At 44.1% G+C, this 27,301-nt stretch overlaps 4 protein-coding genes across 4 annotated transcripts; 2 read left to right on the forward strand and 2 right to left on the reverse strand.

Moving 5' to 3' along the window:
- Positions 1-12,195: 12,195 nt before the first annotated feature.
- Positions 12,196-14,584, forward strand: LOC119309640 (fructose-bisphosphate aldolase-lysine N-methyltransferase, chloroplastic-like). Its single transcript, XM_037585606.1, has 6 exons — positions 12,196-12,842; positions 12,949-12,977; positions 13,107-13,318; positions 13,561-13,683; positions 13,776-14,180; positions 14,272-14,584. The coding sequence occupies exons 1-6, from the start codon at positions 12,196-12,198 to the stop codon at positions 14,482-14,484; spliced, it is 1,629 nt and encodes a 542-aa protein (XP_037441503.1). The 3' UTR covers positions 14,485-14,584.
- A 114-nt stretch (positions 14,585-14,698) lies between these two features.
- On the reverse strand, positions 14,699-17,633 carry LOC119309642 (pentatricopeptide repeat-containing protein At5g61400-like). Its single transcript, XM_037585608.1, has 3 exons — positions 17,582-17,633; positions 17,321-17,461; positions 14,699-17,151 (listed from the first exon to the last, which is right to left on the reverse strand). The coding sequence occupies exons 1-3, from the start codon at positions 17,631-17,633 to the stop codon at positions 15,383-15,385; spliced, it is 1,962 nt and encodes a 653-aa protein (XP_037441505.1). The 3' UTR covers positions 14,699-15,382.
- Positions 17,634-18,995: 1,362 nt separating this feature from the next.
- Positions 18,996-24,630, forward strand: LOC119309809 (sulfate transporter 1.2-like). Its single transcript, XM_037585724.1, has 14 exons — positions 18,996-19,405; positions 20,999-21,357; positions 21,444-21,492; positions 21,587-21,794; positions 21,871-22,045; positions 22,429-22,494; positions 22,581-22,694; positions 22,782-22,898; positions 22,988-23,114; positions 23,206-23,492; positions 23,593-23,783; positions 23,898-23,983; positions 24,081-24,157; positions 24,256-24,630. Exons 2-14 carry the CDS (start codon positions 21,028-21,030, stop codon positions 24,397-24,399), a joined length of 1,971 nt encoding a protein of 656 aa, XP_037441621.1. The 5' UTR covers positions 18,996-19,405; positions 20,999-21,027; the 3' UTR covers positions 24,400-24,630.
- A 459-nt stretch (positions 24,631-25,089) lies between these two features.
- On the reverse strand, positions 25,090-25,844 carry LOC119309811 (probable leaf thionin). Its single transcript, XM_037585725.1, has 3 exons — positions 25,598-25,844; positions 25,421-25,486; positions 25,090-25,297 (listed from the first exon to the last, which is right to left on the reverse strand). The coding sequence occupies exons 1-3, from the start codon at positions 25,842-25,844 to the stop codon at positions 25,197-25,199; spliced, it is 414 nt and encodes a 137-aa protein (XP_037441622.1). The 3' UTR covers positions 25,090-25,196.
- Positions 25,845-27,301: the final 1,457 nt, after the last annotated feature.

A 27,301-nucleotide genomic window follows, 5' to 3' on the forward strand; every position in this document is an offset into this window, starting at 1 on the left:
GGTGACGGGGTGGTTAGGGTTTTGGGGTCTCACCGGTGGGGGGGGATAAGGAGAGTGGGGGGGCCGGCCGGGGCCTGGTGGTGGCCCAGTGGGGCCTGTGGTCAGCTGGGCCGAAGCCCAGGGGGGTTTCTCTTCTTCTTCTTTTTTTCTATTAGTTTTAGGTTTTAGTTTTTCTGTTTTATTTTTATTTATTTTCTTTTCTGTTTTAAATCAATTTAAATTATTTAGACATTTTCTAAAAAAATGTGTTTACTGCACTATAATTACCCTGGCATTTAACTGCACACTCCGAACATTTTAGTTTAACATTTTAAAAACTGTTGTTGTTTGACAATTTTTTTGAATTGGTTTTTCAATTGGTATGAACTAACGCAAGTTTAGCAACAGTAATCAGAGATGACTTGGCCTTATTAGGAGAGGGTTACTGTAGCTTAATTATCCGGGCGTCACAGTGGACTCCCCTAGCAGTTCCTGATGCCCCCCCCCCCCGCTGTCCAAGAACAAGAAGATGAAATGCCCCCTTTGTCAAAGAGGCAAATGCGACATACGAACCCGCAGATGGATTTGCAAGCTTGGCCAAAGTTGCCTGTGCATCCGATGCTGCCGCAGAAGTTCTGAAGAAGCATATGCGTGCAGCTCGAAGAGAGCTTACACGCCTAAAATTGACCAAGAAAAAGAAGCCTCTAGCGGCTACGCGTGCCAGATGCACTCAGCCTGAAACAACTACTGATGCTCCTCCTTAGCCACCATCGTTTTCGGCGCAAGCACCTGCTCCACCTTGTAGTGGGAATACGCAAACAACTACTGGTGCTCCTCCGTCGCCGCCGCCCTCAGGGGGTGCTGGAGGCTCAGGTGCTCCTGTTCCACTCCAGCTTGACAGCCCTCGAGGTTCTGCGCCTACTCCAACAATTCCAAGGGACCCACCAAAGTCCAACACGAAAGGGAGAGCGAAGTCTAAACGAATTGAATCAGCACTGGAACTACACCCCAAAAGGAAGAACAAATGTAGCTTTTGTGGTTCTGTTGACCACAATGCAGCAAGCTGTGAGGCAAGGTTGGTGTGAAGGCCAAAGAAGGAAGCGAAAAAATGGGAACCAAATGAGGATGGAGTGAAAAAACGCCCCCAAGTTTTTTTTTCATTGTTCGATGAGAAAGCTCATGAAAACTGTATTGACATTTTGGGCAACTTAGAATTGATTTGTGGTGTGGTTTGATACTTGGTGTTGATTTTTCATTTGTTCTTGTTGCGACCATATATACGTTTCTTTCCCTTGCTTAAGCAAGGTAGTAGTTGGTAAACATTTTCGCAAAACGGAGGCACTATTTTCTAGCATTTCTATAACAACTTGCCTGCTATTCTTAAATAAGTTTGTCTAGTTTCAAAAATATTTCTTGCATTCCAACTTTGAACAAGTACATGTACTATGATCCCATAGGTACTTGCTGTTCAAAAAATAGCAAAATTCGAATGAGTGCAAAAAAAAGAAGATGTGATAAACATACCTATGGTAGTTCCAGGATTTCCTTCCAAGGAGCTTTGTTGCGAATATCTGAGACCCAAGTGCTTGTCAGCTGCTTCCTGATATTTGGAATATCACTTGCTTCGTATTTTGGAACAGCCCTAGCAACCCATTTGTTGGTGTTCGTCAGCCCGTAAATGCTACAGTCAGTGTTGTTTGTAACACACAGGAGGCAAGAAAAACTTGTTTAAGAAACTGCACATAAGTAAAAACTGGTTTCTGAATAATTGATATTGGGAAAAGTTGCTTACTCATTGTTTAGCCTCGGGATATCGATGTTGACTAGCGGAAACTTATCCAGCACAACACGTGAGTGGCCATAATGAAGCTCCCATAAACTACGAACAGCTGCTGCTATCAACCTAGCGTTCTTGTCCAAGACAGGATTATCAAGTGTCCTCCATAAATCAAGGACTTCAAACCTCTTGTCCCTTATGTTCAAATTGAACACTCAGTAATGATTCCCCGATACTGTTTTTTTTGGGTCAATGTTCTCTAGGATAGGAAACATAATCTGGATAGAAAAGCATTTCCAGGAAAACAATATGAGATTCAGATAAAAAATGAGGCAATTTGAGAAGAAAGTACTCATAACAAGAAAAGAGGGCAAAACAATTTTTGATGAGGCAACTACTGGTTCAGGTAATTCAAGCAAAAAATAAAAAAGCAAAGCAACTTACAGCTACAACTAAGGCAACTACATGTTTCATAGCAGGCAAGTTTGTGGTTTTCTTAAGTTTTCATGTTACACAAGTTCTTTCCCCGAAGCAAGGTGCAACGAATATAAAAATGTTAAGACTGAGGCTATCTATAAAATTGAGCTAGACATTTCATTCTACGAAAAACAACATGAACAACTTTGCCAACTATATTTGAGGCAAGAACTTGCAAGATGATGAGGCAAGTACTTGTAATTGATGAGGAAACTACTGGTTCAGAGAAATTCAAGCAAAAAATAAAAAGCAAGCAACTTACAGCTACAACTGAGGCAACTACATGTCTCATAGCAGGCAAGTTTGTGGTTTTCTTAACTTTCATGTTACAGAAGTTCTTCCCTTGAAGCAAGGTGCAACAAATATAAAAAGGTTAAGACCGAATCTCTTTAAAAAATTGAGCTAGACTTGTCATTCTACGGAAAATGAACATAAACAACTTGCCAACTATATTTTGAGGCAACAACTTGTAAGATGATGAGGCAACTACTTGTAATTGATGAGGCAACTACTGGATCATGTAATTCTTGCTTCAAAATAAGCAAGCAACTTACAACTACAATTGAGGCAACTACACGTTTCATAGCAGGCAAGTTTGGGGTTTTTCTTGAGTTTCATGTTACACAAGTTCTTTCCTGAAGCAAAAGTGCATCGAATAAAAAAGGTTAAGTCTGTGGTTGTCTAAAAATTTGGGCTAGACTTGTCATTCTACAAGAACAACATAAACAACTTGCCAACTAGATTCGAGGCAAGAATTTTTGGAAGATGATGATGCAAGTACTCCCAGAAATGATGAGGCAACTAGTGGTTTAGGTAATTACAGGGCAAAGAAAAAGTCGCAGCTTGTTAACTTCTATTTTTTGAAGCAAGTAGTCGCAGCTTGTTACAAATTGCCCAGACTAAAAGAAGGAAAAAATAGTGTACTCACCATGTCTTTTCGGTCCAAGTGATTTGACTTGTTAAACCTGGCAGTAATCTCTTTTGTATTCCATATCATCTGTTGTAACCTGACCTATAGAAAACAGATAGACAAACATAGAACAAAAGATGAAATTTCCATTGGTTGTAGTACAAATCACCATCAAGAAGGGGAGCAAGGGCAAAAAAGCCACTGTAGGGTGCATCTCTTACCGAGAATTTAACTCGCATGATAACCTTCTTTGAGTTAGCTGGCAAGTTGTAAATTATACTTTGTAACCCAACTTGGAAAACATGCAAAATGACGAAACCACCACACTTCATGGACTCCGCGAGCTCCCTCAAGGTTACAAAGTATCCCTCGAATTCAATGAGTCTTGGGCTGTACAATAAATTTGCACATGACAAAAATAAAGCATGAAAAAGTAAACTTGCCTATACATGAGTATTGTAGATGCCTGAAAAAACAAACAATGAAGACGGTGATGGTACATACCTGTTATCCGTATCGGGTGATTCTTCTGCATTGTGCCTTGCATGCAAAATAACAGATGCATATAAGCAATTGACTTCGGGTTTGCAATAAAATTCCTTTTTGTTGTCAATGCCCGTGAAAGGTGAGCTCAAAGATGCTAATGGCTTGATGAGCCTCCTCTCAAGTTTGTTGGTAATTACCTCCCCTAAACTGCTACTGCTAGAAAACTTACCACCTGACCCCACATCTATTTCATTGATGATTTTCTCTGGTGTACTGAACATAGCACAATTAACTAATTCTTTCCCCCTTCGTTCTGCTTCAGCACACGCTGCCTCTAGTTCCTCTGCATCCCACACATCATCATCAAGGTTTATTACTTCTCTTATGCTCGATGTTGCGATATTCTCTGTTTGCATGTTAAGAACTTCATCCCATTTGTTGATGTCCTTATCTCCTTCCTCAAGGACAGGTTCCAATTCATCGAAAATCACTCCAAAACTTGGAGCTGGGCAGTAGTCATCGCACATCCCGGACACCCTTCTACTCTTGAGTTTGTTGGCTGGCTCTTCAACTATTCTCTATGGTGGGATGTGGAAGGGAGCATTTGTTGGAGCAAAACACTTGTCTATAATTTCATTTATTTTGTCTATATCAACAGTTTGCTGCTTGTGTAGTACTGGTGGCCAGTTCTCCTTGTTTGCATCACCTTGGAAGTGTGCTGGAGGCAAACTCAGGTTAGTCTTCAGTAACTTTGCTACCGGTCCTACATGTCTTACATCAGTCCCTGCAGGCATCATCTGTTCAGTGCCGTGCAACTTGTTCTCTGGCACTGTTTTTTCTCACCGGTCATATCTGAGGTGGCGGGTTGGTGGTTCCTTGCAGGCAAGTCAGCAATAGTATTAGGCGAGTTCGGGTTCGACAAGGGCACTATTTGTTTCCCAGCCATCGTAGATGAATTCGCAAGCTGAGGGGTCCTTGCAGCCAAAACAGCAACAGGGCTAGGAAACTTCTCCTCTAGCACTGGTTTTATTCCTCCAGTCATGTATGAAGTGGCAGGGTGCTGGCTCCTTGCAGGCAACTCAATAACATTGTTGGGCAACTTCTCGAAAGGCACTGCTTGTTTTGCATCATTCCTTTGCACAGGATCAACCTGAGGACTCTTTGCAGACAACTTTGCAACAGACCTAGGCAACACATCCACTTGTCCTTGTTGTTTTGTACCAGAGTCTAGAAAGTTGTCAATGTGTCAGTTCTCATCAAGCAACTTCACTTTTGTGGTGGGAAACTTCCCCATTGAACTTGCTTGCTTGATAGTGCCAGTTTTGCAGCCTTGCTCAACCGGCTTCTGAACACTGTAAGTTGCCTGACATTTTGCTTGACTTGCCTTGTTAGCCAACATAGTTGCCTGTTGAACTTTTTTAGTTTGGCCTCTATGTTTGAGTGATGGTTTCAGACAAGTGGGTTCCATCCTTTCTGCAGCTGCAACAGGGTTTGGATTCAGGTTGAACGACACTCTCTTTTGCTTCCTTGGTGCAATTGACAGTAAATCTTTCTTAGAAAATGCTTGCGGCAGATTTATTCCATAAACTGCTTGCATGAGTTCAGTCTGTCTTGGGGGGGCATAACTCCTCAGGATTGATTTTGATGCCTATTTCTCTTTCCTCCTCGCGAAACACCATTTGATCGAATAATGTGCTCGCATATGAGTGGGGTTTCCGCCCATCAAACACTTGTGTCACTTCAAGTTCCTTTTGAAAGGGGTCCCACTGCTTCTTGAACTCCATCTTGACAAAATCTATAATGGAAAATGTTTCTGTAGCATCTCATGCTTGTTGTTTGCTGTCATTTTGCTTGGTAAAGAAATTTGATCCAGAGTCGCCGTCCCCGCTGCTGCTTGAACTTCCTTCTCCTTCATCTCCATCAGAATTGTTTGTCCTGCTGCATCCTCCTGTATTGGCTCCTCCGCCATGGTCCTCATCATCTCCATTTCCATCATCGTTTTTCTTGCCTCCACACTTCTTGACTTGGTCCTCATTGTCCTCATATTCACCAACTTTCTCTGTCTCGTCATCTTCAGCTGCCTTGCTTTGCGGCACATCGGCCTTGTTTACCTCTTCCTCATCAACTTGGGGGTCATTGTCGTTCCTTCCTTGCACATTGCCGCTGTCCTTGCCGCTGTTGCCCTTGTTTTTTGTTGTTTCATGTGGCTCCTCACTCTCCTTATTGGCATCATCCTCAGCAGAATTGTGTCTGACATTGCCTCCATGACTGGTGTTGTCATCATCATCATCTGAACCGTCATCTCCGCTGTCATCCCCCGAGTTACCACTGTCTTGTTCTGATTCATTGTCTTTGTCGTCGTCCTCATCCTGCTCTCTTCGTCCGACTTGAATGACTCCTCATCCTCACTTGAGCCGTGTTCAATCACTCTAGGTGTTGCTCACTTCCTCTGAGAACTGGTATGTTCACTTGCCTGTGGGTTAATGTCTATGTTCTTGCTTGAGCTAGGTTGCCCCTCGTCAAGCTTCCCTATGCCCACTACGAGCTTCCCGATAGCATGTGACATTTCAGTGCACATTTCATGGACCATTCCTGTTATCCTATTTTGCTTCTGCACACCAAAAACAAAAGAACATAAATGTGTGTCAGATACTAAACTCATTAAGAGCAAAAAAAATCCAAAATGCAGTGAGAAAACATATAAATGACTTTCTTGCTATTGGAACTTACATAATTGTCGTAACTTTCAGGCAACCTAGTTGCAACGAATTTTGAAACGTGGTCCAAGCTTCCAAACAAACTGTCGTTTGCACACCGTGAAAATTCAGTCTTGAGCTGGTTTCATCAAAACTAAAAGCAAGGCGAAAAAATAAATGAACGTCGTATGATCAACTCCGTATAGGTAGTAATATAACCTGCCTATGTTTATAGTATAAATTGCCTTGGATTTCACTTTGGATTTGCTATGTTTCGATCAAAGAAAAAGGAAAGTAGTACATTATGAAGGTTGCCCTGTTTTGGACTGGAAAAACTGACAGAATGAACTACACATTTCCCACTATTGTATAGCAAGTTTCTCATTATTGTCTGAAAAAATGGTAAAAACATAACAGTCATAGTTACAGTATCTAGCTAGGTTATTTGCTATGTACAATACAGAACAACAAAATTAAAAATGTAGGCAAGTTATGTTCTGTTTCCAGGCAAGTACTGTAATTTAATGTAAAGCATGCAAGTCCTGTTCTATTGCAGGCAAGTACTGTAATGTAATTTTTTTTGGCAAGTACTGTAATGTAATCAACATCCAAATGTGTTTGTACTACTTGGAAAAGGAAAACTATTACCCCCAATCATATGTTTCTTCCACAGGCAAGTTATGTTGGTCCTAATACTATGACTTGCCTAAACTTGTAACAATGTGTTTGGCATAATTTGTATACAAACCTGTTTCTGTTTCTAACCTATAAATTGTTTTTTGCAATTTAATGTGTGATTTGATATTAAATAATTCTTGCACGAAAAGAACTTACACGCAGCTTGCCATACACTCCTGGACCCTTCCTGTCTTTCTTCATGACTTTGGTTATTAGATCATCATTCCAGATGCGTGCCCTTGGAAGCGTAGCAGGTATTGGTTCATCAACATCCAATGAATCCAAATAGAAAATTTAAATTGCAAAAACTATTAGGAAACACATGGCTCTTTCGTGCTTGCATTGAAAAAGGAAAAACTATGGAAAAGAAAACATATTAGAAATGAGTTGCCTCATACTTACAACTAGATGGAAAACACGGCAGCAAACAGCCTTCTTGTTGTCACCAAAATCCATGAATGCCAATCTTAGTTGATCAATAACAAAGTCGCATATCTTGGTGTCTTTTATAACACTTGTGTGAAGAATAGCAGTGTAACACCTTGGTGAGATGCTCAAGCTTGTGGTTGGGGCAAGGAAGCAGGAGAATGCAACAGCCAACCAAGCACGCAGGAAATTTTCATCGCACGCCCCATTCATCTTCTCAATCATTTTACACCATGAAGTCAATGTAGGGGCGTTTTTCCCTCGATCTTGAAAATACTGTTGAATTCCCTTATAACATCTAGATTCATTTCAAAACATACTTTCCTGTCACTGTTGGGCAAAGCCCAAATCCTCCTAACACTATCTTCATCTACTGGTATTTTGCCTCTATCTGGTATAACAATTTGAGACTTTTCTGGGTCGTGGTGTTTCATGATCCACTGGCTGAGATCACTGGGCATGGTTGTAGCTGTGATATCCAACAAGCCCCCAAAGTCTATGCCTCTGATAACATTTTTTTGGTCTTCATCGAGATCTTTGTTCAACTTAAAAAGCCTTGCAGGTGATGACCTATTCCTAGGACCCTAAAAAATTGACAAACTAAAGTTATTTCTACTGCAAGAGCAAAAAACATGGGGGGCACGCTTTTGAAAAAGCATATACAGGAGTTGCTTACTGGCGACACTGATTTGCTTAAGCATATCTAATAAGTTAAAAAAACATCAACGGGTTTCTCTCGATATACATCAGCCAAAAGTTGGAGAAAGAAAAATCGAAAACAGTTATCATGTACTGACACAACTTGCTGTTGAAAACATTTGATTTGCTTAAAAAACCACTATAGTTGCACACACTTTCGCACTTCATACATGAAGTTCTAGCGCGAACAGAAACACAAAAGTTGCTCACTGCCAACACTGTTTTTGCTTAAACATACCATAGAACTTGGCTGCTCTTTTTTGTTTTCTCAACAAATTGCTAGTACAAAAACTTCTGGCGCTTTTATGTGTGCTTAAACTTCTGGTGCTTTCTGGTGCATGGATCACATAAAGTTGCCTACAACCTACACCTCCTAATATGAGATTTTCCCATGGTACTGTTTGCTAGGTGTGCATGTAGCATGAGTTGCCGGGACATGACCACCAAAAAAGTTGCCTCCCACCTAGCTTAGAAAAATAAAAAGGATTTGAGATGCATGTACTGCATGAGTTGCTGCTACATGGGAAAAATGGAGGCAACTTATGTGTGAAAACTAGAACATGAAATGCAACTCCACATTTTGTTCCGATGGTAATGTTTGCTAGTTGCTAGTAGGTAAAAAATGCAAACCAACTTGCTGCTCAGAAAACAAAGACTTTGTAGTCATATGGTCGTGGGAGGAAGGCGGGTAGGGGGAGGGATACCTCATTTTCAGTCACTTTCCGTTTTTTTTCTTTGGTTATTCATCTTGTGTAACATTAGCTTCATAATCACCTCCTACTGGTTCTGCTTCGTTGCTATCAATATCCGCAGGCCGCTTCCCCCGGTTGATGACCCGCTTCTGGTGCTTGCATTTGTAAACATGAGTTGTTGAAGCACCTTGCTCTTCTGCTGTAGGTGCCTGTAATAAAATCACAAATTTCTTTAACAAAAAAAATAGCAACCAAACCGAAAATGCTATTTACGTAGCAAAAATCAGAAGGAATACCCCCCGTTCAGCTTCGGGAGAGGGAGGTGGAACCGAGCCAAGCGGTGACTCTGCTGATTGCTGTTGATCACACTTTTTACTTTGTTTAGTCATCTTTACCTGTAAAAAAAGCAGTTTAAAAAAGCAGTTACATACCAAAAAGATTGTCACCATGGAAAAAAGGCTGATTATAAGAATGTAAATTGCCTGAATATTAGGATGAAAATGCCTCGCTATCTAGCAATCATCTGATTATCAACACGAAAAAAGTCTGATTATTAGCACTCCTATCAAACACAAAAAATAAATCATTTGCCATAAGTTGCCTGACTGTTGACATGAACATGCCCCGAACCAGTAAAACACAAAAAATAAAACAACCGTGTGCACGTAAGTTGCCTGACAAAATGGCACTAACTTGCCTGGTCCAGAAGAAGAGTGAGAGGAACGTGGATGTAAATAGGTGGCATGGTGAGTATGGTACAACTCGGGTCCCGGCCAGGACAGCAGGGCCCGTGTAAAATGCTTTACAAACCTCGCAGCCTATCAAATTCTGATTGCAAGTGAGATGTGAGGTTGATTCGATCTCACTCGCGCCACCGCAGGGATCCTGTTCCCTTGGTCGGTCGCCTACCTACGTGAATGAATGGCATAGGAGGGGTAGCTCCCTTTTTCCGTTGTGAAATTTTTGGCAATTCAACTTGGCCAATCATCAACCTACAAACAATTGATCCTAGTTTACTTCTCACCTTGCTGTAAACATTTTATCTGAATCTCGGTGGAAGATTGCATGTCACTCGTATCAAACACAAAAAAAACCATTGCCATAAGTTGCCTGACTGTTGACATGAACTTGCCCGGACCAGTAAAAACACAAAAAATATAACAACCGTGTGCACATAAGTTGCCTGACAAATGGCATTAGCTTGCCTGGTCCCAGGAAACACTAACAAAACACACGTGTGCCATACAATTGCCTGACGGTTCACATGAACTTGCTCGCTCACGAGAAACCCTACTAACACCCCGTGTCATGACTTGCCTGGTGGTGGTGATAAACTTGCCTGCTACAAAAATCAACAGCAAAAAACGCTAAAACAGCATCTACACGGGGTGAAGTGGGGGCTGAGGGAGGACATGAACCCTCAGGGCTCATTTGGTAGGCCGGGGAATATTTCCCAGGGAAGCAAATCCCATCGGGGATAGGTGGAGAGATGGGGAAAATTCTTCTGGTGTGCTGAGATCGGGATTTTCTACCCAGGGAAATTAAGGGGATCCCGGGTGGATCTCGACTTACCAAACGAGCCCTCAAACTAGTTCGACCACAAAATCACACAAATCCGGCGCTCACATTAACAAACATGGACGGATATGGAGATTAAGGGGGGATTTCATACCCAGTACCTAACCTAACTAATGCTGCTGCCGAACACATCGTGATCTACGGGGGAAAAACTACCTCGACCATAAAATAGACTAGCAAATCGATAGAAGCACTAGTTGCTCCTAGACAGAACGCCACGAACGGGAGAAACTCCCATCGCCAGAAATGGAGAGATGAGAGCAGGGATGGGGGTTAAGAATCGCGTCAACATACCTTCTCCTTCCTTCGCCACCGCACAAAATGAGGCCAGCCTCACTTCGCAACCGTCCGCCACCCCCGCGAGTCGAGCACTGCGCGATCGCCGAGCTCACGAGCGAGAGCCGCTCCCCGCGGCCAGCGTACCGCGGGGTAGAGCAACTCCAGCCACCGGCCACCCACGACGCCGAACGCCTCTCGAGAGAACCGATGTGTGGCGAACTACGATGAATTTGGGCAGCGGCGAGGGTTCGCTTTGGGGGCGATTTGGGCGAGGGAGAGGGGAAGAAGAAACCGCCCACTCCGCCGAATGGGGGAGAGAGCGATAATGGCGGGCCCCACCCAGGCGAGTCGCTCGTCTCGACCATATTCCACCTGGCCCCACCACCACGCGATGCGCCGCTCGGCCTCGCCCCGACCAGGTTACACCTGGGCCCGACCGCGCGCAGATTGTGACGGATCCAACGGCTATCGCTGCGTGTGCTCGGGAAGTCCATTTAGGGCACGCACACTTTTAAGAGTTTAGGTATCTAAATAAGACAAAAAAGTAGTTAGGGCATTTGGTTGTCTGAAAATGGAACTTGCATCAGCCGATTTCACTCGTAGGAGAAGATGACGGGACACAGACGGAGGCGGAAATGGGGGTAACGCTGGTGGCAGCGACGTTCGAGCGATGCCGAGCTGGAGCGACCTGGAGCCGACAACTATACGACTGGCAACAACGTCGTCGATGGAGGGGAGTCAGAGGTTGATGGGTAATATGTGTAGGGAGCTCGCTGGCACCGGAGAAATGGGCGACCACGTCAAATTTGAAACTTGTAATCTAAGACATGTATGACAAAAATCTGTATGACACTTGCTAAACATTATGATTTCACTATTTGGGTTTTTCCTTGCCCTTCCCCTGTTTACCATTTGGGCAACAGGGTAACTTGCTTGGGCGAGGAACTCCCCCCGGCTGGAGGGGATTCCACGTGCTCCTTAAAATCCCCCTAGGGGGTTGGGGGCCAGGGTTGAACTTCCCCAACAACCAAATTAGCCTTTAGGGAACTCCCTGGGTCAACTTGGCCCGTGGTTCTACTGCCTCGAAATAATGGGGATCCCTTGAAACCAAATTGGCCCTTAGAGTGATGGCTAGGGATGCGGCAAACCAGTGGAGGTGGCAGTGGAGGTGGCAGCTTGGAGAAGGGGAGGCACGCGCGGCAGCGCCGTTGGCAGACTGCCCGACCAACTTCAAAGGGCGGCAGGAGGGCGAGGAACTGATGACGGCAAGAGGAAGAAGTTGGGACGAAAATCTGACTTGCACAGAGAAAAAAAAGACAACTTACATGTAGGTCAAATAATTAGCTAACATACACGTAAAAAAAGTACTCCCTTCGTTCACTTTTGTAAGTCCTTTCAAACAGCTCAAAATAGGCTGTTTTGCACATTGTCTGAAATGTTTTCAAGATCTTATAAAAATGAATAGATGGAGTAGCTAACATAAAACTGGTAAAAGGTGCAAGATGCTGTTATTAGTTGATGACACTGCAGCTCGGGCCCAGCACTAATCATATCCACTCCCGCCATTTACACAACAAAACCAACGGTCGTCGTTTCCCAATCCAAACAATCATCTCCTCCGCGACCCACGTCGCGGTACCCGTCTCCTCCCCGCGCGCCATGGCAGCTCTCCACCACCTCCTCCTCCCGCCTCGACTCCTCTCCGGTCACGGACCCCCTCCCGTCCTCCGCTTTCCCAGGAGGCCGAGGCCCCTCCTCCACCTGCTCCCGCGCGCGGCCGCTGCAGCCACAAGGGCATCGGCGGCGGCGATGGCGGTGTCCGCGCCCTCCGACGCCGCGCTGCAGGACTTCCGTCGCTGGCTCTCTTCCCAGGGAGCGGAGACGGGCTCGGTGGCCCCGGCAGTCGTGCCGGAGGGCCTCGGCCTCGTGGCGGCGCGGGACCTGCCCCGCGGCGAGGTCGTCGCCGAGGTGCCCAAGAAGCTCTGGTTGGACGCGGACGCCGTCGCCGCCTCCGACCTCGGCCGCGTCTGTGGCAGCGGCGGGGTCCTCCGCTCGTGGGTCTCCGTCTCGCTGCTCATCCTCAGGGAGGCTGCGCGCGGAGGGGACTCGCTGTGGGCGCCCTACCTCGCCATCCTCCCGCGCCAGACCGACTCCACCATCTTCTGGTGAGGTGACGCTGATGTGTTTGATGAAATGTCTTTGCTGCTTCTTCACGACCTCATCTTGCACGTTCTGATGCTTTCGAGTGGTTGCTTCGTGCCTCCAGTGCAGGTCAGAAGAAGAGCTCTTGGAGATACAAGGTGAGCATGCCGTGCAAAATTGAAAATTCCATGCCTTCGCTATCGAAACTTGAACGTCGATCTTTTGTGGATTAGTAGTTACCCGATGTAGTAATTAACTTTGTATGCTTTTTGTCCTTTGCTTTGCAGGAACACAATTGCTGAGCACAACGATGGGTGTGAAAGAGTACGTGCGAAACGAATTCGATAATGTTGAAGCTGAGATCATAAACGCGAATAAAGACCTTTTCCCTGGTACGATAACATTTGATGATTTCCTATGGGCATTCGGAGTACTAAGATCAAGGGTTTTCCCGGAGCTCCGTGGGGATAAGCTTGCCCTCATACCGTTTGCTGATCTGGTAAGATCTTTGAACTCAAAACATGCCTACATGGTCCGACGTTGCTTATCCAAAATGCTCCCAGGTCGATTCTCCTTGTGTCAATGGGCATCCTAGTAATTTTAGTGATTAAGTTGTCATGCTACCTGTTGGAATATTTTTTGTTAGAGATTGCTTACCTATGCTTTTGCCCTCAATACATGATGCACCTATAGATTCCGAATACATTCAGTTATAATCATTTTGGTACTTTGCCAAATCAGATAAATCACAATGGTGATATTACCTCAAAAGAATCCTGCTGGGAGATCAAAGGAAAGGGCTTTTTAGGTAGGGATACTGTGTTCTCTTTGCGGACGCCAATGGAGGTTAAATCTGGAGAACAGGCATGCATCAACTTCTATTACTTTCGTTATATGTAATGTAATATTTGCCACAATCTTTCATAACCAGCAGTTTTAATGATATACTTTGACAGATATATGTTCAGTATGACCTGGACAAGAGTAATGCTGAATTGGCACTTGACTATGGGTTCACCGAAGCAAACTCATCAAGGGACTCATATACTCTGACGCTGGAGATCTCTGAATCTGATCCATTCTATGAAGACAAACTTGACATTGCAGAGCTAAACGGCATGGGGGAGACCGCATACTTCGATGTTGTCCTTGGCGAATCTCTTCCTCCTCAAATGATTACTTACCTGCGATTGCTTTGTCTCGGGGGAACAGATGCATTTCTCTTGGAAGCCCTCTTTAGAAATAAAGTTTGGGAGCACCTTGAACTGCCTGTGAGCCGTGATAACGAGGAATCAATATGCCAAGTCATCCAGAATGCCTGCAAATCTGCTCTTGCTGCTTACCACACCACCATAGAAGAGGTGAGCCTACTAAAAAAGAATGTTATTCACTTTCATCTTATTTGTTGGTTACCTCCTGATTAGCCTGATACAACATGCATAAAATATTCAGGATGAAGAGCTATTGGAGAGAGAAGATTTGCAATCAAGACAGCAAATCGCCATTGAAGTGAGAGTGGGTGAAAAGAAAGTACTAGAGCAAATCAATGATATTTTCAAGGAGAGGGAGCAAGAATTAGATGACCTTGAGTACTACCAGGAAAGGAGGCTCAAGGATCTTGGTTTTATTGGTGACAATGGTGACATTATCTTCTGGGAGTCCTAGGGACAGATTGTACCATCCTATTTTTTGCAACACCAGACTAATAATTTGAAAAGAAAAGAAAAAGATGGGTTCGCACATTATTAACAAGTGCGATTAAAAACTTCTGTGCCATAATCAATAAAACAGAGTGATTTTTTTATCAAATCACTATCAACATTCAAATTTCAAACAAATACAAGATTCTCAATGATAATTCTATCAGGCACTACATAACCTCATTAATAATCTCATAAAAATAGGAGACCATCTTTCACATCTCGCATGTGGCAGCAAATTTGACTATCAGCAGCGAAGCTGTACAAATTATCTATGACTAAGGTGATATGGATCATATCGTCCATTATAGTCCTAGTGCAGCATGTGCTGCACACTTGCATCTCCGTCTCTACTCCGAGCTCGGCTAGCTCAGAACACAAGCAATTTGTATATCAACCAGCACAGAAGCGGTTTAGCGTGCTAGATCGCATTACTGTCAATCGGTCATTTGCTACAGCTGGGCTTCAACTCTGAAGCTCTGTTCATTATAGCCATCTGCGTCCCTTAGAGAAAGCTTACAATCATCTTGTGCAGCTTCTATTAATCAACATATCATCTATAAGGTACGGGACTTCCCATATTTTCCATTCACAGAGCTGGTGGTCCAAAATGATCCAAATTAATGTGAAGTTGGCTGAACCTTCATTTGCCTTGAGAAGCAGGTTCAATTTCTCCAAAAAGAAACCCTTAGTTGAAACTCATATGTGAAGGGCTATTGAGATGGCAAGCTCTCAGTTCTGTCCCAGATGTAGCAGAATGGTTCTTCATTGTGATGACTGACAAGTCATGGGGTTCGCGATCTGTAAACTGGGCTTCTGTGAAACTTCTCTCAAGCCTTGATTCTAGTCAGATGAGCCAACACTTATGTTTCAACAGTTTTGAGATCATTTGGTGCATCCCTTGACCAAATGTCAGGACAGACTGTTGTCATGGGTTTAACACCAACCTTAACCATATCAGCATAGAGCATCATGGCATTCAAGACATAGCCAAGCATGCACTGTCCACGAATCAGTAGTGAGTAAGTGAAGCTATCGGGCACCATACCAGATTCTCTCATGCAAGAGAAGAACTTACCAGCTTCACGGTATTGGCCATCTAAATAAAGACCATATATCAAGGTCATGTATGTCACACTGTTTGGGATTGAATGGTCTTCCTCAGTTGTGGAGTTCGATAAACAGGTACGAATGTCAGCATGCTTCTTCTGCCCTGAGTGCTTCATGAAGATCATGACTGCATCTTGAATCCTATTCTCTCTGCAGAGACCATCAACAAGAACTGACACTGTGACTGAATTAGGAGAAATGCCTTTCTCCGCCATCTCCTTCTGTAACCTAAAAGCAGCATTGATGTCACCATCCTTGGCATGGCCATGAATCAGAGCCGTGTATGTCAACACATTAGGTTCAACCCCTTTGGCTATCATCTCCGTGTATATAGCCATTGCTATTTCCATCTTCCCTTTCTTTGAATGCCCATCTATCAAGGAGGAGTATGTCACCACATTGGGCTCAATTCCAACCTCACTCATTATTGTGCATGTTGCCAGGGCTTCAGCTAGATTTCCATTCTTGCAGTACTCATCAATTAGCGCGTTGTATGCAGCTGCATTAAGATTAATACCAGATTGCTGCATTGCTTCAAGAAACCTGGCCGCTACCTTCACTTGACCTCCAGAACAGAGGCCTCTTACAACTATGCTGCAGGTGAACTCATCTGGGCACAAACCTAGGCGAGTCATGTCCTCATAAACTGTTAATGCTTCTTGTGAATCACCAGACCTGAAAGCTCCATCAATCAAGCTGTTGTACACGGGCACAGTGGGAGCAACTCCATACCTGTGCATGTCAAGAAAAATATTTTTTGCATCACTTGTTCTGTTCACCTGGAAGAAACCGTCAATCAGCGTTGTAAAGATCACAGCATTGGGAACAAGACCACTCTTCAGCAGTTCCTGGTACAACGTGAGTGCCCTCTTGATACCATCTCTCTTGCAGTGGCTGCTCATCAGTGCATTGTATGTGTAATGGTTGGGTCGCATCCCTGTTTCCTTCATGGTAAGGAACAGCCGCTCAGCCTCGGCAATGCAGCCCTCGTCACAAAGTGCGGATATCATCGTCGAGTAAGTGACCACATTTGGACCAATCAGTCTCGCCAACATCTGCTTCCAGACCTCCCGAGCCTTCGCCACAGCACCCTCATGCCGGCACGCGTTGATGAGCGTGTTGTACGTCACCACGGTCGGCGCCATCCCCCGGCTCAGCATTTCGTCGAACAGCTTCCAGACGCGGTCGAACCTGTGGGCTTTCACCAGCACGTCGAGGATCGCGTTGCAGGCGGGCAGCGCCGGCGGCGTCGGCAGGCGGTGGAAGACGGACAGCGCCTCGTCGTGGAGCGCCATCTGGGAGAGAGCGATGACGAGCACCCCGAGCGCGGGGCCAGGGGAGCTGGAGGTGGAGGCGAGCGCGGCGAAGGCGGCAGCGCCCGGGCGCGCGCCGGGGGAGGAGGCCTGGACGAGGGATTTCGTCAAACGGATGGCGTGCGCAAAGTTCTTGGCCGCGGCCGAGCCGTGGACGGCGGCGGCGAGGTGGGCGGCGCGGTCCCTTGAGGTAGCCGGGGTGGCAGCGGCTACGGCGGCGGCGGAGGAGGACAGGCAGCGGTGGTGCGTGGCGAGGGGCCGGCGGCGGGAGGAGAGGATGAGGCGGAGTGGTGGCGAGAGTGGCATGGGGTTGGCATTGGCGAGGCGGCAAATCTGTACTGCTCTGCTGCTCCTGTTGGTCTGGGGAATTTGACTGACTGGGTTTGCCACCATAGAGCGCCGCAAGGGTTTTCTCGGTGAGCTTGTTGAGCGTTGGTACGGTTGGGCTAGGAGCATTCAGCAGATTCAGCTCGATGCAGCATTTTTTTTTTTTTGAAGGGCTCGATGCCGTTGGTTTTCCTACCAGAATCACCATGTAAATTTTGTAAAAAAAGGCAGTACCGTTAGTACAATGATTTTGACTGAAATGACCACTCTAACACAGTTGTTATCCTGTCCTCAGTCGGCGTAATTTTTTACCCGCGGTTCGGCGGCAGCCCCACACCTTCTTCCTGCCGTTCGGCGGCGCCATCCCTTCCGCCGCGCAGCTTCAAAGTGCTCGATGACTTGCCATGAGGTAAAAAGAATCAACCTTTTTCGTAGATTTCATTTTTGGAAACAATTTATCCCTCACGTCTAAATCATGAATCATTTTTGTCATTGCATCCTTGCGTTAAGATCTTCAAAACTACTGCCATTGTAACTGTTTATAAAATGTTTTTAGATTCTATGACAGTGTCAAGACTCATATCAAGTTACAGAGAGAGTAGATCTCAGTTGATAGATTTTGAGAACCATGCTTCAAAACTGGCATGTGTTTCAAAATTGTACTAATTGTGTTTCAGTTTTGAGAAGCACAGTTTGTGCTTTAATGCGAGAAACATAATTATGCTGGTCCCATGGGGACTTAGCATGACGACTTCCTGACTGTTTACTATAACAATGTTTGTCCGACTCCAATGAGGGAGGGACGATGACGACGGCGCATCTTCGGCTCGCTATAGTGCTTGTAGTCGTCGCTAGGTGGTCTACTGACTTGGATGTACTTTTACTTCAGGTGTTCTTTGTACTACATTGACAGTTGATGATAGATCGGAAGTTTTCTAATAAAAAAAAGACATAAAGTTGAAGGGGCATCTTCGCTTCTGGAAGGGAGATCTAGGACCAGCACCTATGCCACAAATATGCGGAGGAGATCTTTTGTTTAAGTAAAAGTTTGAGACTTATTGGTTGGAGGTGAAGGAATTGATCCATAGAGGGAAGGTCAAAAGATAATACCTCCAGAAAAAATCATTTTTCTCAAGCAAAAGATTAATTGAACGAGATAGCGGTGGCGGTGATGCCTCATAGGAGAAGTGACGACGATGATGATGTGTGCTGTCTTGTCAAAGCCCTCAGCGGTTGTGATGATTTTTGTTCGATTCTCCACAATTAACTGGGCAGTCTAATTTTCGCTCGGTTTTTCCTAATTAACTGAGCAACTCAATGCAGGATAACTTCTATTTAAAAAAGTACAAATAAACATATATTATATTTTCTTTTCATACGCTCCAATATTTCCCACCCCATAAATCCTCGCCCTATGCACTGCTACAAATTCCCACGGCAACGCCGGGGAGGCATTAGTAGCTTCAATTATATTTTTCCCCACAAAAAAGAACTTCAATTATATTTTGAAACGAAAGAAGCAAGAGGAAACATCTCATCAACCATTAATTTGTCCACCTCTCCCCATCCCCGGACGTCCCACCCGGTTGAAATGTGCACAGACGGATTCCCTTCCCGTCCTGGCAAACTCGCCGCCCCGCCCGACAGGGGCGAAAGCTACACCCTTGGACCATTCCAACACCCCGCTCCACACGCGATGCACTTCACCTCTCGTCCCGACCACTATTCCACGGTCCAAACACTGAACCACATCACCCTTCCCTCGCCGCCGTTGGTCCCCGTAGACCCTGACCGCCGTGCCGTTGACCGACCGGCGTAGGACGGCTCCAGTTCCACGGCCGTGGAGCCCGCCGTGACTTCCTTGGTTCGGCACGTCCACATCGCCGTCCTCCCTCTCTCTCTTCTCCGTGGTATAAACAAACCACCAGCAGAGATCGCGCTACCTTCCATTGCCGCTCTTTTGTCCGTTGGGCGTGTTTGTTTCCCCGGCAGGCGGATCCTCCTGGTGCCTCCAGAAGGCATATATATATCCGCTCTCGCCGCGCCAACGCCGAGAGGGATGCGCCATTCGTGGGCCGGTGAACCCTGAGCGCGCGGCGGCTTCATCCACCGATCACAGGAACCACCGTATATCCGGTAATTTCTTTCATCCAACCCATGCGCATCTTCTCCCCTCCCCTTCAGTCCTTCGTGCTTCTTTTTTTCTGTATACAAAATTACAAACTCGTCGCATTTCGTCTGTTACGGCTGCAGCTATTGTTGTTAGCCATGAGTTCCTCTGCTCGCAAATCAGCAGTTTATCCATCTCTTTTTTTATGGATGAGAAACCGGCAATTCACTGATATAAGCTGCGACCAAGTGTTCTTGGTTCCATCCACAGCCTAATGAAACTGGCCGAAAATGAAAATTTCTACTGAAAATACTACTACTAGTTAGGTTTTCTGAAAATAAATGTGGTAAGGGCTTCTTTCTTCGCAATTGGGACCCGTTTAGGTGGAATGGTGATCAGTCACTGCTCATTATAAGAAGATTAAGGTTGTCAAATTTTACAGTACTCTTTAGATTAATAAACCAATCCCTTCACTTGGAAACAACTGCCTCTGTTCATCTGTCTGCTCTTCGTCTCAGCTTTGATTTGGAGAATTCTACAGATGTAGTACAGTACTATGTACTATTTTCTGTCATCTTAGTTGGACTATCTCAGCCTAGGCACAAACTCGACTCATTTGGCTTTTATTACTACCTCCGTCTCGGTGAATAAGTCATTCGCGTAGTTCTAGGTCGACGATTTAACTATCTAAATATGTATTATATGTAACAAAATATATATATTTAGAAACTACATCCGTGTAGAAATCTAGTGATATACTTTTCATGACATATAACATATATTTAATTGCTCAAATCGATGACCTAGAACTACGCGAATGACTTATTCACCTAGACGGAGGTAGTAGTATTAGTTGCTCATCTATTACCGTTGGGTCAGGATTCAAAGCGAATAGTTGGAAGTTGGAACTTTCTGCACCAATTATTGCTATCGTTTGAATAATCCTGCTTGGACTTTCAGACCAACACCGCAAAGTCTCGTGCTTACAAGAAACAACACTCCACCATTATTATCCGCTATTCACACTGAACTGAACAAAACAGTCGAGCTTTTCTTTTATCCTTTTTACGGTTAGAATGGGACAGTTGAGAGAAACAGATGGTTGTTCTACATAAGAGTGAGCATCAAATATCAAATATATTTTTCTATTTTGAAGATATCATAAAATGGATTCACTGTTGCTATTCTTAGCTCCTCGTACGAAAAGATTTGCCTTCTAGTTGTCCGAGCTCAAGGTACGTGTTTATCTTGAGTAAGCATCACCTATATTTCTCCCAAAACAAAAATTCAGGATAACCTGTACTCCACTAACATACTGCTGATTCAATCTCTTTCTAGTACGAAAACTAGTCACGGCAAAATAAGTTTACATACTTATCAGTTTACTAGCAATATAAAAAAGTTAAAATTCAAATTCATTCTATGTTAAGATAGAAAAAAAAGACAAAACCATTAAAGATGATGAATATCGATAGTTTCTATGCATGTAAGGGTCATCGTTTCGTGATGTCATTTTGGTGGTGTTTATATGGTTATAATTTGTTGCAATCTTGGAGTACTGTAAACTTCTAACCTCCATGCCCTCTCCAGTTCTAAAGTTAATGCAACTGTTTCTCCAGGATAACAAAAATTTGTTCCAGTAGCAGAGATGGTTCATCATATATCTGACGAGGCAGCAGATGAACCTAGCATCACCACACAGACACCCCCCAATGACCCATCTCAAGCACCGCTGGTGTACAAAGTGGGCTACCCCCCTCCGAAGAACTTGGCCACAGAGTTTACAGAAACATTGAGGGAGACTTTCTTCCACGACAACCCGCTGCGTCAGTATAAGGGCCAATCCGGACCGAGGAGGTTCATGATGGGGCTGGAGTTCTTGTTTCCTATATTTGGGTGGGGTAGGGATTACAGTCTCAACAAGTTCAAAGGCGATCTGATTGCCGGACTGACCATCGCAAGTCTCTGTATTCCTCAGGTATCATCAAGGATGACTAGCCCACCTTGGCTTTTTTTACTACTTATTAAAAATCGTGCCTGACATTGAATGTTGGACTCTGATAGGACATTGGCTATTCGAAGCTTGCTAATCTGGATCCGCAGTATGGGCTTTGTAAGTTTCTCCTCTTGACTCTGTTGTGGAGATTTGATGCGAAACATTTAAGCTTGCTTTGCTATCATGATTTACTTTCGTTAGTTGGTTTCAGACTCCAGCTTCATTCCTCCATTGATCTATGCTGCAATGGGTAGCTCAAGGGATATAGCGATTGGTCCAGTTGCTGTGGTTTCTCTTTTGATAGGTTCACTTCTACAAGCTGAGGTTGACCATGTCAAAAACAAGGAGGAATACATGCGCCTCGCTTTCACGGCAACCTTCTTCGCTGGTATCACTCAAGCAGCCTTAGGATTTCTAAGGTATAATATGCAAACCTATAGTAAAAGCTTGCACATAATGTAGGTGCGTTGGACTAAGAGTTGGTAATTTTTTCAGGTTAGGATTCCTTATAGAGTTCTTGTCGCATGCTGCGATTGTCGGATTCATGGGGGGAGCTGCCATTACTATTGCCCTGCAGCAGCTGAAATACGTGTTGGGCATCGCAAACTTTACAAGGAAAACCGACATAGTTTCTGTCATGGAATCTGTCTGGAGATCAGTTCATCACGGGGTACGTATCTCATATGCTTAGCAGTAACATGTCGATTTTATATCTTGGTCAGAACATCATGCGCTGCATTTTTTGGAATTATAAAAGCATCATTGTAATTCCTAGAACTTAAAAATATTTTCATTATTAATAGAAGTACATCATGCCATGTCGATATGGAAATAACTTATCTGGGAAAAAAAATATCTCTTTGCAAGTGCTGAAGTGTTTTTAGATGTTTGGAGCTCATTTGTCATATTCATTTGGAAGCGGGTGGGTGAATTTGTTCCCCTCTTTTTTGTGGTCTTCCCGCGTCAGGAAGGGATTACCATAGGCTAAAGATAGTACTACTGCCTGTGTGAGTTATCTAAAGTATACTGACAAGGAGATGCTTGTATATGCAGTGGAACTGGCAGACAATTGTGATTGGCGTATCTTTCCTGGTTTTCCTTCTGTTTGCGAAGTACATCGTAAGAATTTCTTTTTCCTTGTATGTTTACAACACATTTAACATTTAAAAAATTATATATCCACTAAGGATGTTTCATTTACACAGGGAAAGAAGAAAAGGAAGCTTTTCTGGGTGCCAGCTATTGCTCCTATAATTTCAGTGATTCTAGCAACATTTTTTGTATACATTACTCGTGCCGACAAGCAAGGAGTTCAGATAGTAAGTGACTAAGTTAGTAAAATTAGGGCACAGTGATATGGACCATACACTGTTTGTCATGGATTAAAATTTTGACTTGGTCATCAGGTGAAGCACATTGAACAGGGAATCAACCCATCATCAGTACACAAGATTTATTTCACCGGCCCATTTGTTGCAAAAGGTTTCAAGATCGGTGTTGTTTGCGGCATAGTTGGTTTGACAGTATGTATGCTGATATGAACACATATTTGTTTTTCCTGTCATGTGCATCTCCAGATTTCTCATCAATCTGTGTGTGACTACTTCATCAGGAAGCTGTAGCTATTGGAAGGACATTTGCTGCTATGAAGGACTACCAGTTAGATGGAAACAAGGAGATGGTAGCACTTGGAACCATGAACATAGTAGGCTCAATGACATCTTGCTATGTCACAACAGGTAGCTCCACCCTTTTTTGCCGAGCAGAGCTGACAGTAAACTGTCTGGAAAATACAGTGCCAAAATCTATATCCTGTATTTTCTTTTTCAGGTTCTTTCTCACGTTCGGCAGTTAACTTCATGGCTGGCTGCAAGACTCCTGTATCCAATGTGGTTATGTCAGTAGTGGTTCTTCTTACCTTGTTGGTCATCACACCGCTATTCAAATATACACCGAATGCAATCCTAGGGTCGATCATTATTTCTGCGGTGATCGGCCTTGTGGACTACGAAGCAGCAATTCTCATCTGGAAAGTTGACAAATTGGACTTCATTGCTTGCATGGGAGCTTTTTTCGGTGTTGTTTTTGTATCCGTTGAGATTGGCCTCTTGATTGCTGTAAGGACCAACCATTATCTTTGATGTAAAAATAATAACATGTCCATGTCTTTTTGTGGAGACATAAGTAGAACTTACTTGTTGTTCTGAATATTACCAGGTAGCAATCTCATTTGCCAAAATACTTCTTCAAGTAACAAGGCCAAGGACAGCCCTACTTGGAAACCTTCCCGGCACCACTATATACCGGAACATCAGCCAGTATCCAGAAGCAAAACTTACTCCTGGGGTGGTGATTGTGAGGGTTGATTCTGCTATTTATTTTTCCAACTCTAATTACGTCCGAGAAAGGTAAAGATGGTAAATTTATCACACATTATGTTTTTTGAATTTGAAGAATGGTAGAATACACATGAATTCAGTAACTTCAGCCTCATAGGCCTGATATCTGGTGCTCCATGGCAGAATTCTTAGGTGGCTGACAGACGAAGAAGACAGAGCTAAAGCAGTGGGATTGCCTAAAATCAGTTTCCTGATTGTGGAAATGTCGCGTAAGTAGAATTATATGTTGGTCTCAGAAATTTCAAACTACAGTACCTTTTTTTCAATCATTGTACTGATGCAGTCCGGTGAAAAATGCTGGTGCAGCGGTCATCGACATCGATACAAGCGGCATACATGCTCTTGAAGATCTATACAAGAATCTTCAGAAAAGAGATATGCAGGTACACCCATTCAAGCTACCACATACACTTTCTAAAAACTAATAATCTTGTTTCACTTGGCAGCTGATAATGTTGTTTTGTATTGTGTGTTTTGGCAGCTCATTCTGTCGAATCCTGGTTCCGTCGTCATAGAAAAACTGCAAGCGTCGAAGCTCACCGAGCACATTGGAAGCAGCAATATATTCCTCGCGGTCTCTGACGCTGTGCGATTCTGTACGACGAAGTCGATGCAGGAACCGTGAGCGAAGTAGTTCGGAGGAATGGCTGGTGTTGAGAATAGTTTTGGTGCTCCCTGTGATCTAAGCTGGGCAGCGCAATATGATGTGGCTTTGTGGCCAATGTAGAAACATATAATAAGTTAAGGCAATCACCGGAGCTTCTCCGGTTTACTAAATACTACTCCCCCTGTTCACCACTATAAGATGTTCTAACCTTTTTTCTGAATCAGATGTATATAGCCGTCTATTAGTGCATTTGTTCACTCATTTCAGTTCATATGCAGTCCATATTGAAATATCCAAGACATCTTATAATAATGAACGGAGGGAGTAGAAGATAAAGTTTAGAAGTGCTCCTCTACTGAGTGTGAACGAAGTAAATTCTGGAACTCATGGCAGATCTTCCTCAAGTATGTACAGATATACTACATAAAGGATCAACGTGGGATCTCAGTGCATTTCTTTTTCTTGATCAAAAGAGAGGCCTCCCTCTCCGATTTCATTAAGAGAAACCAAGGTTCACAACTACTACTAGGGTTTTTGTTACCCCACACACGACATACTATCTTACATGACCGGGGATTACGGCGAACCCCAGCCCAGCACCTCAAAGGATCATGCAAGATCCCAAAATAGAAGCAGAGCACACACCAGCTGAACCGGGGCACCCACACAACATTTCAGATACTAGGGTGCAACATACAGTAGTTGGCATCAAAGGCTAACATATCATAGCTAAAGCAAGAACTAGATAACGGCTGAGGCGGCAGCAACGACGAAGAAGGTAAGCCACCGGGATCTCAGCGCATGCTCATACATGATCAAGCATCGACGGATGCAATGTTGGTGGCATCGTTGCAGAACCGGCCGCACGCATCGCCGCAGCGCTCCACGCCGACTTTCATGTCTTTGCGAAGCTCAGCTGATGACAAGATCAAGATATGCGCAATGTTCATTCCAAACCGAAAAAAAAAAACTTTTCCTCTTATGATAAATTGAAAGTTATATATATACAGATGATGAATTAATTAAGATATACTACTACCTGAGTTGACGTTGTCACAGACTGAGAGCCTGCATCCTAGTTTGCAGTACTCAACGGCATCTGGTTCTTCCTCCGCAACAGCAGCAGCAAGCATTAGTCAACCTTAATTGCAACTTCCATGCATCTGGGAGCAAAATAATACAGAGAAAACAGAGAGAGTGGCTTGGGTTTACGTACCAGCTGAGCTAGGGAGAAGGTTGAGGTTAGGGTATTCCCTGGGACATGTGGGGTCCCTTGTGAGCACACAGCCACACATTTTTGAGCAGGAGCTACTGGGGTACCTAAAACCGCACACGTTGTAACAGTTTCTTGATCTGGTGTCTCTGCAGCAGCTCTTGCCCTCTGCTACTTGGATTTGTTCCGGGACAAGTCCCAGTATGAGTGCACACATGATCACGCTCTTGATGAAATGTTTGCTTTCCATGGCTGCCTTCCCTGCTGCGAAAACGCAGACTTGCATGGCCCCAATTTATAGGAGACGATGCTCCGCATGGGCAGTGATTATTAAGAAGTGATGTGCATAAATGAGCCGTGCTCTGCTGAGAGCCACGTACACGGTTGAGATCATCTACGTGTGCGCTGCGTACCCTAGGCGATCATGCGGTGCCCGCTAACTTCTACCGGCCTCGTGCATTAAGTTTTCTCGTGCACCCTCTTGTGTCATGGCCGACTACGATGTTCTTTGGTCTATTTTACTTTATTTACTTTAGGGCATCTCCAATGATCGTGTGATAATAGTTGGTAAATCTGCCATGTAGACTCTTTTGATGAGGTGGCCTAAAATAAAAGAAGAGAGAGTGTGTGACCGTATGATCTTGAACCAACGTTGTGGGCACAAGCTCTGAGTAATTACATTAATTTATGTGGGCCCTGGCTAGACCTGGTGTGAGCTGCGGCAGCCAATTTCCTTCTCTCGGGGTGCTGGCCATCAATTTATTTACATTGATTTAATGTGTGTGGCCCATCAGACTAACATACGCTTCATTGAAGAACTTGTATGATATACTGTTGGTTGCTGACGTGGACTTTATACCAACGAATCCATCATACAGACTATTATCCCTATCCGTGCCTTCATTTACAGTTCATGAGTGTGTGCTGGACATCAGCTAGGCGAGCAGAGCGAGTACTTGTGCTTATGTAATTTTTTTTATTTGTGGATCTGTTCGGTAAATGGATTTTGTTCTGATGTATTTGTAGATCTAGTTAGGATGCATTCTGTCAAGCCGAAGCAAATTTTTTTTGTGATTTTTCTTTTATGTTTTTTTTATTTTAGAACTAGCAAAGTGCCTCGCTCGATGCGCGGGCTGGAAATACCTTGAGTATTTATTTTTGTTTCTAAATATCATCTTGAGATTTACGAAGTCACCGTAGGCGTCTCGTCGTCGACGGGAACGTCTCCTCCCACTGATAGCACATCGCCGGAAATTCTGAAATAAATTCAGGAATAATGCGAGCACCAGGACATGAACCCTGATGGATCGGGGTTACCACTGTCCCTCTAACCATCCAACCACAGGTTGGTTCGCGTTTATATATATTGTTGAAATATGGAAAATGCTTGATGTTTTGTAGTGCAAGGAAATTGTTAAATTACATATTAATACAGAATTGTGTTTAGTTAGTAAAGGGTGTTTGTTCAGTAATATATTTGGCAAATAAGTCCTTTAGCCTATCAAACACTTGATGCAGGTTTGTTTCAAGTGAAAAATAAAGCTAAAACCAAAACTTGTACCTACGTGTATTACAGGCTTATAACTCAGGTGACACATCGCATCAGATTTTAGGACCTACAAACGATCATGAAGAAATTATGACACATTATTTGCAATATGCTCTCAGGAGCTTAATAGGGATGCACATGCATGTTATGCATCCAAC

The sequence above is a fragment of the Triticum dicoccoides genome, chromosome 5B (assembly GCF_002162155.2).
Source record: "Triticum dicoccoides isolate Atlit2015 ecotype Zavitan chromosome 5B, WEW_v2.0, whole genome shotgun sequence".
Taxonomy (NCBI): domain Eukaryota; kingdom Viridiplantae; phylum Streptophyta; class Magnoliopsida; order Poales; family Poaceae; genus Triticum; species Triticum dicoccoides.

Excerpts from the sequence above, each read along its gene's own strand:
- LOC119309640 (XM_037585606.1), top strand. The coding sequence starts at position 12,196 with ATGACACTGCAGCTCGGGCCCAGCACTAATCATATCCACTCCCGCCAT. Across the intron at positions 13,319-13,560 it reads TCATACCGTTTGCTGATCTG|ATAAATCACAATGGTGATAT; the intron begins GTAAGATCTTTG and ends TTGCCAAATCAG. Across the intron at positions 14,181-14,271 it reads ACCACACCACCATAGAAGAG|GATGAAGAGCTATTGGAGAG; the intron begins GTGAGCCTACTA and ends TAAAATATTCAG.
- LOC119309642 (XM_037585608.1), bottom strand. The coding sequence starts at position 17,633 with ATGGCGCCGCCGAACGGCAGGAAGAAGGTGTGGGGCTGCCGCCGAACC. Across the intron at positions 17,462-17,581 it reads GGGCTGCCGCCGAACCGCGG|GAAAACCAACGGCATCGAGC; the intron begins GTAAAAAATTAC and ends TGATTCTGGTAG. Across the intron at positions 17,152-17,320 it reads GCTCTATGGTGGCAAACCCA|CCGCTGCCACCCCGGCTACC; the intron begins GTCAGTCAAATT and ends CCGCCGCCGTAG.
- LOC119309809 (XM_037585724.1), top strand. The coding sequence starts at position 21,028 with ATGGTTCATCATATATCTGACGAGGCAGCAGATGAACCTAGCATCACC. Across the intron at positions 22,695-22,781 it reads ACAAGCAAGGAGTTCAGATA|GTGAAGCACATTGAACAGGG; the intron begins GTAAGTGACTAA and ends CTTGGTCATCAG. Across the intron at positions 22,899-22,987 it reads GCGGCATAGTTGGTTTGACA|GAAGCTGTAGCTATTGGAAG; the intron begins GTATGTATGCTG and ends CTACTTCATCAG.
- LOC119309811 (XM_037585725.1), bottom strand. The coding sequence starts at position 25,844 with ATGGAAAGCAAACATTTCATCAAGAGCGTGATCATGTGTGCACTCATA. Across the intron at positions 25,487-25,597 it reads CCTTCTCCCTAGCTCAGCTG|AACCAGATGCCGTTGAGTAC; the intron begins GTACGTAAACCC and ends TTGCGGAGGAAG. Across the intron at positions 25,298-25,420 it reads CTGTGACAACGTCAACTCAG|CTGAGCTTCGCAAAGACATG; the intron begins GTAGTAGTATAT and ends TCTTGTCATCAG.